At 44.0% G+C, this 7,679-nt stretch overlaps 1 protein-coding gene across 9 annotated transcripts in view; it reads left to right on the top strand.

The window, feature by feature from the left end:
- The window catches only part of HENMT1 (HEN methyltransferase 1), a 35,928-nt gene extending 30,216 nt beyond the window's left edge, over nucleotides 1–5,712 (top strand). For 8 of the 9 annotated variants that reach the window (XM_027772280.1, XM_014588201.1, XM_014588200.1 and 5 more), the window contains 3 exons: nucleotides 1,601–1,781; nucleotides 2,525–2,755; nucleotides 4,916–5,712. In XM_027772280.1, coding sequence (XP_027628081.1) covers nucleotides 1,601–1,781; nucleotides 2,525–2,755; nucleotides 4,916–5,344 — 841 coding nt within the window. In that variant the 3' untranslated portion in view covers nucleotides 5,345–5,712. The remainder of the gene's footprint in view (nucleotides 1–1,600; nucleotides 1,782–2,524; nucleotides 2,756–4,915) is intronic. The other variant, XM_006149500.3, reaches the window with a different exon arrangement.
- The last annotated feature ends 1,967 nt before the right edge of the window (nucleotides 5,713–7,679 follow it).

Below are 7,679 nucleotides of genomic sequence, written 5' to 3'. Positions count from 1 at the left end.
GGAGGAGAAGGGATTGCGGCGTGGCCATCCCGCCTGGGGGGTGATTTCTCGCTTTCTGTCTCTCTGTCTGTCTCTACGCACCCTATAGCAAAAACCTCTCCAAAAAAAAAAAAAAAAAAAATCTATCTATCTATCTGTCTGCCTATATACTTATTTATTTTATTTACTTTTCCCTTCTACTCATTTAAGGATGTTTGTGTTGTTTCCTGCTTGGGGTGATGTGAATAGAACTGTTAACAAACATTCACATAGAGGTTTTTGTGAAGGCAAGTTTCGGATCACCTGAGAGTAGGATTATCGGAATCATGGGTCATAGACTTAATTGTTTTTTTTTTTTTTAATTCTTCCTCTATTTCCTCCCATCTACTTACTTGAGGTTCATTTGCCGCCTTTTCCTAATCTCTTGAAATAAATTCTTATTAAGTGACTTGCAACCTTTTTCATTTTCTTGTATGTGTATGAGACAGCAGTGACGTTCCCTCTACTTGTGTTATGCTGTAACCTAATTTCGTAGTGTTTGCACTGATGATGCAAAAAAGCCCGAGTAAGGGCATTCGAGACACTTCTGGATTTGGTGGCTTAGAGAGCATTTCTGACTAGTGTAACTGGCCACAGCTTTAGCTTCGGTGCTTTTCTTGTACCTGGTTGAAAGGTCACGAAGCTTCTGTCCATCACTGTCCTACTGACAGATAGAGGCCCACGAGTGTGGTGATGAGGGCGTCTTTGGAGGCTGGGGAAGGAGATTGTCTCCCTGTCCCTAACTCAGTGTCGCTCCCGGTTTGCCTGTGAGTTGGTTCAAAGGCCAGGTCCTCATGAAGTATTTTGGTCAATGTCCAGTTTCCCACTTAGATGGGAAGTCAGCAAGATTTTGTCAGACCTGTTTGGGTAATATTTAATTTTTATGTAGTTGCAAATTTACAGAAATTGCAAGAATTAAGGGACAAGGAACACTCATATGCCTTTTACCCAGACTCACCAATTATTTACATTTGATCTAATTTATTTTGTCTTTTTCCCTAAGTATAATGTTCTACATGATTTTTCATCTGAATCGTCTCAAGTAAGTTGGAGACATTGTATCCCTTTACCCCTAAATACCTCTGTTTGTTTATATATATAAATGAATTATTTATTTAATTTTATTTATTCACTCAGTTCTTTTAATTTGACCAGAGAGAGACACAGAGAGTGGGGAAGTGAGAAAGCAAACCACCAGGTCTGGGACTCAAACTGTGGTTGGCCATGTGGGAGTGTCCAGTGTCTTAACTACCACACCACCTGCTGGCCCCCCCTGTTTATATTTTCTAAGAAAAACCCCCAAAACTTCCTTTTTAGATAACCTCAGGTTGACTCCAACAGGAAGTGTAACACTGATACAGCCCTTTTACCAAATCTACAGTCCGTAAATAAAATTCATCAGTCGTCCCAGTAATGTCAGTCTGTACATGAATAATCATTCGTGGGTCATTGAAGCACTGTTACCTGTTTAAAGAAGACAGCTGTCAGTGTACAAGTGGACATATTATTTTGCTAAATCAGTTAGGAAACTACTTGCAAGTGAAGCTAAATTTTGCTTTATCTTTCCTATTAACCATTTTAGAATAGAACATTTGGATTCAGGCGATCTGGCCAGATTTCCAGAAGTGGTATTTGGGTACCTCTCTCCAGCCATGATTGTCATCAGCACCCCAAACTCCGAATTCAATCCCCTGTTTCCAATAGTGACCTTAAGGGATTCAGACCATAAATTTGAGTGGAACAGAATGCAGTTTCAGACCTGGTAAATTTGATTTTGGGGATCCTTCCTTATGGAATTTAAAATTCTAAGAAATAAATCACAATTGTGTATATGTTGCTTACGTCGTTTCTTTATTCTGATAAAATGGACTCCCATTGTGTGACTTCCATGTAATAAGACCATGAAGGGAGCATGCATTTGGGCAGGTGTGGAAAGGGTGTTTGGGTACCGTTTATGTGACGGCATCTGGAGTGTTGGTGGGAAGGTGGGGATCCAAACAGGGAAGGTGTGGGGCTGTGAGGGCAGCCGGGCAGCCTCATGCTCCTGCCCAGGTATCCTTCCTTGGATATGGTTCCATTTCCTGGTGTAATTGCAAACCCAGTGACATAATTGGGGTGTAACCTGTGGTCTTCTTGTCCACCCCAACTCTCTGCCCCATAATGTTCCTTTTCTCTTCCATTTTATTGTGGTAACTTGGAAGCTGATACATGTCATTGCCTCTGCTCCTTACAGAAATAAAGTAAACCTGCAATGCATGCACCATTATGTGGTGGGGTAGGAATTTGGAACTTAGAATGATTTTAGTTCATTGTGTTTTCATATTCAGCTGTAGGCTTAGCTGGAACTTGTTGCTTATTTCAGGTCTCTGTATGTGGCCAATCACCGTTCTTGGGAGATTTTCTAAAACCTCGGGATCTGGATTTGACTATTACCTTGTATCATGGCTCTGCTGTGGAAAGAGACTCTCGTTTGCTTGGATTTGACTTGATAACATGCATTGAACTATCTCTGTATATGGCCAATCGCTACAATTACTCTGTGGAGTTCACTGGTGTGGGGGAACCCCCAGCTGGAGCTGAGAATGTTGGATACTGTACCCAGATTGGCATATTCCAGAAGAATGGAGGAAAGGCGACCCCGTTGTGTGGTTCAGAGCAGCTGGATCAGCACGTGTATAAAGCTGTGAGTATTCTCTGTGAAGCAGCTGTCAGGCCAACAGGGACTTTTATTAGGATGGTAAGTTCCTTTTTTTCATTTCTTCTTTTTTGATAAAAGCCCCCAGTATAAAGGTAAGGGTGAATGACCTTAGTTGAAGTCCACCCTAGTGGAATACTGCAGGTGCCATGATGACTGGCAGAAGGTGTCCTTTAAGACACCTGATTTGCCGTTTCTAAAAGCATGAGAAATGACCTGTTACGGAGAATGCCCTGTTGGAATCTTAGAACACCGCACAGCAATACATCAGCATCTGTCTCTGTAATCTGTTAGGGTAGTCTGCATAAAGGGAGAGCTGCTCCTCCCCTTTCTGGCTCAGGAAATGACTGCAGGGGGACCATCCCTAACCCAAAAGTCCCACATCTGAAATGCTGCAAAATACAGAAATTTTGAAGCCCCAACATGATGCCACAAGTGGAAAAGTCTACACCTGCCTCATGTGACAGGTCACAGCCAAAGCACCACAATACAAAAACATTGCGTAAAATTACCTTCAGGCTTTGTGTAGAAGGATATATGAGATATAAATGAATTTCATGTTTAACCTTGAGTCTCATCTGTAAGATATTTCATTACGTATAGGCAAATCCAAATCTAAGAAAAATCCCAAATTCAAAACACTTTTGGTTCCAGGCATTTCAGATAATCACAGATCTTAGTGTTGAGCCCCCAGCTTCTCATATTTAAAGAGGCAGGGTGGAAAAGAAACATTTTCTCCTTTTAACTTTTTCTGTTTTTACCTTTTTTTTGTATTATCAAGTAGAAGTACTGGGTCAGTTGAATTGGTAGAAATCTGGTAGGAGATTTGTGGCATTAGATTTAGAAAGCAAATCCGGAGGACCAGCAGATGGCATAATGGTTACATCGCTGGACTCCCACTGTTGATTGCAGTTCGAATCCTGGACCTGGCGGCTTAAAACTCATGCCAGGTGCATGTGTGTATGTGCCCAAAATATTAAGAGGAGAATGGAGAAGGGGTTGTGGCATAGCCATCCCCCACGGGGGGTGGGGTGTGATTTCTCGCTTTCTGTCTCTCTTTGAATGCATGTACCCTATAGCAAAAAATTCCTCTTTAAAAAAAAAAAAAAGAGCAAATCTAGTTAATTTCTGTGTCCATATTTGATTCCTGTTTTAACTGAGACATTTATAATTAGTAGGACCTGACATATATTCAATGAGTATATGTAGTTGTTTTTCTTTTTTCCTAGTGGTTTTTGCCTTAGGGTGCTTACTACAGAGAGAGAAGACAGCGAGAAGAAAGTGAAAAATCACCGCATGCCTCAATCCCATATTCTCTATTCTCCTCCTGGGATCTTGGGCATGCACCCATATGCACCTGTTACAATTTTCAATCCACCAGGTCTGGGACTCAAACCATGGTTGGCTATGTGGGAGTCCAGAGATGTAACTGCTACACCATCTGCTGGCTCCCATAGAGTTAGTGCTTAAATGGTCAAAAGTTACTGATAGCTTTGAACAATTCGCTATACAGATACTGCCCAACATGTGTTATCCCCATGATAAGTTGAAGATGCCTTTAACACACCTAACCTACTGAACAAGGTAGCTTAACCTGTTCTACCTTAAGCATTCCTGGAATACTTACGTTAACCTACATTTGGGCAAAAATCATCTAAGACACAGCCTTTTTTTTGCAGGGTTTTTGCTATAGGGTGTATGCACTCACCAGAAAGACAGATAGAGACAGAGAGACAGAAAGCAAGAAATCCCTTCTCCTCCATTCTCCTCTCGGGATCTTGGGCGTACACACACACACACACACACAAGCCCAGCGTGAATTTAAACAGGTCCGGGACTCAAACCGCTGTCGACTACATGGGAGTCCAGCGACATAGCCATTATGCCAACTGCTGGCCTCATCTTTTTTTTTAAACAATGTGTTGTTGGCTATCTCGTGTAAGTTACTGAGCAGAGCACACTGTAGCTATCACTTGTGTGCCTTTGTGGTTGTGTGCTGGCTGAGAGCTGTGGCTCTCTGTCACTGTCTAGCATCGTGAGACACACACTGCCAACTGGAAAAACAACGAAATTCAAAATCTGAAGTACGGGTTCTACAGAATCCCTGTGAGGTTGAAAAATTGTTAAGTGGAACCATTACTCAAGTTGGGGACAATCTATATATGAAGTGTTTTGTTTTTTTTTGCCTTTTTCCCCCCTTAGGTTTTTACAGCTTCATACCCAAGTCTACAGCAGGAAAGGTTCCTCAGACTTGTGCTGGTTAATGAAGTGTCCCGACAAGTGGAGAGCTTGCGAGTGCGCTATCTGCGGAAGCTGAAAGAGCGAGAGGATGGGGAATTGGGTACTAAGCCAAAAGATGCTGGCTGCTCGCAGGCCCACATCCCATGCTTTGGACCGGTCTTCTCAGAGGTTGAAAAAGCCAGGATAAAGACGTCTCCCAAGCCCTTCTGCATTGGAGATAAGTTTTTTGTGCCCCTGCAAAGACTCCTTGCTTATCCCAAGCTAAGCCGTTTGTGTGCTGACGAAGAGATGATGAGGTCAGTCATTGCGGACGCCGTGGGCTTGAGCAGCGACGGTTCTGCAGTGATGGTCGACTTGCACGATTATTTTGATTATCTGTTTGATTTTTGAGCCATCCTTATTTCCTGAAATTCAAGGTCTTAGTGATAGTTGGGCTCACTTCAAATTTAATTTGAACTTTGGTGTAGTCATAATTCAGGTAACTTTTAGGAAGAGTTTTAACACAAAGGTCCATGTCCAAAGCTAGTGTACAGATACGCTCGACCTCCAGCCAGGTTGTTTGTAAACTCTGAGAAAGATGAGGGTTTAACTAAACGTGGTGTGCCTTCCTTTGAAATTGGAACTTTTTGATGTTTTCTCAAGAATGAAGAATTTGGGCATGGTAGAAGTGTTAAATTTTGAATTTATCTGTATTTTTTTTTGTGTGTGTTAAAGCCTTGTTGAATGTGGCATTAAAAACTTTAAAGAAGGTTATCAAATATGCTGTTTAAAATCTTTCCCAGGGGGTCAGTAGGTGGCATGGTGGTTAAGTGTTGGACTCTCACAGGGCTGGCTGGTTCAACTCTCGGATCTGGCAGCTTGCTTTCTCACTTCTCTCTCTCTCTCTCTCTCTGCTGAGTGCACATACCATATAGCAGAAATTAAAAAAATAAATAAAATTAAATAGATAATTCTTCCCAGGGGATAAGAGTAGCTTTAAAGTCTGGCCCAGCAGCCGTGCTGTGGGCAGTAGGAACACCGCTGCACAGTGCCCTGTAAGGGGCCTGTGGTTCAGCTTCTGGGCCTGTCCTGGCCACATCTGCAATCCTGGCTGGCTGGGGGGCTGGCTTACAGTTGCAGGGTAGATTTTGGTGTGGTGAGACCGTGCCCAGGGTCTGTCTGTTTCTCATGAGAAAAAGAAACATAAAAAACAATAACAAAAAAGCATTAAAAAACCGCAAATGTTTCCAGAATTCTCTAGCTACTTTGGGCCAAATTCTAACTTTGATAGTACTTAGTCTAAAACATCATATAAAACAGGAATGCAGCTGTTTGGAGCACGTAGAAGCCTCTTCATGATGGGACCACTGTCTGGCTTTTGAACACCCTCTTCTCCAGGAGCTGCCTGTTTTGGAACTGGGGAGGTAATTACAATGGGAGAGAGAAATACAGCGTTATGCAGTGGGAGAGAACAGTGGCTTCTTTCCGAAGCACAGGAGTTCGGAGATAAGCTGACAGGCGTGGCCCCTCTGCCTCCCCAGGGACCCAGGCGTCCTCGCTTGTTGTGGTTCTTAGCATTCCACCTCAGTGCACGGGGGTGCGGGGAGGTGAGGGAGGTGGTGAGCTCTAGCTGCCACTTGCATATTCCAGCCAGCAGAAGAGAAGACAAGGACAAAGGGCATGTGCTGGCTGCCTGGTAGGCTTTGCTACAAGGTGTTATGCAACACAGCCGCTTACTTCCTCTTGTCCAGAAACTTTTGTTTTTGTGAGAGAGATTTTGCTATAGGGCACATATGCTCACTGGAGACACACAGAGACATAGAAAGCAAGAAATCACCTCCCGGGGGATGGCCAGGCCCCAATCTTCCTCCTCTAATCTCCTCTCGGGATTTTGGGCATGCACATGTTCCTGGCGTGGATGTTAAGCTGCCAGGTCTGGGACTTGAACCGCGTCAACTACATGGGAGTCCAGTGATGTAACCATTATGCCATCCACTGGTCCCTTTTTTTAAAAAAAAAAATTTGCCAGAGGTTGCATGTGCTTGCCAGAGGCAGATAGATACAGGGAAGGGGAGAGGGAGAAAGCACCCTCTAATGGGGTGTGCATACTATAAGCCCTTCTCCTTTTTCCACTCTGTCGGGATCTTGGGCACACACACACACACACACACACAGGTTTACCCAGTGTTTATTTCAAACTACCCAGGGCCATGACTCGAACCATCCAGGGTGGTTGGCCGTGTGGGATCTGGCTCCTTTAACCCTAGGACATGGAGCTGCACCCTCTCCCCCATTTTATTTCTTTTTTTCATGAGATGGGGAGGGGAGGGGTACCTTTGACAGGGTCTCACCACATCACAGCCTCCCAGCCAGCCAGGATTATGGATGTGCCTGATATGTTCAGGTAGACTGGGGTACTGCACCCCAGACTCCCATTATGATTCTGGTATCATGTGGCGGTACCCTACCATCTGTGCCAACATGGATGGGCCCACAGTGAGCTTTATGGCCACATACAGCAGCAAGGGAAGCTGGGAAATGGAGTCTGTACTATGGGAGGACACATGCCCACTTGGAAGTCTGCCAAGGAGCACGGAGAGAAAAGACATTGTGGCAACTAACTGTGCCATACCTGGGGAAGCCTCTAGTCTGCAATGGGCTCTGTGGCAGTGCAGAGCTGATGCCTGGGAAAGGGGAAGGCCTCCTAGGAGGCAGAAATTCTCAAACTGAGCTTCAAAGGGTTAAT

Source organism: Tupaia chinensis, unplaced genomic scaffold (genome assembly GCF_000334495.1).
Source record: "Tupaia chinensis unplaced genomic scaffold, TupChi_1.0 Scaffold000270_1, whole genome shotgun sequence".
Taxonomy (NCBI): domain Eukaryota; kingdom Metazoa; phylum Chordata; class Mammalia; order Scandentia; family Tupaiidae; genus Tupaia; species Tupaia belangeri.
This window is presented reverse-complemented; position numbering and strand designations above follow the sequence as displayed.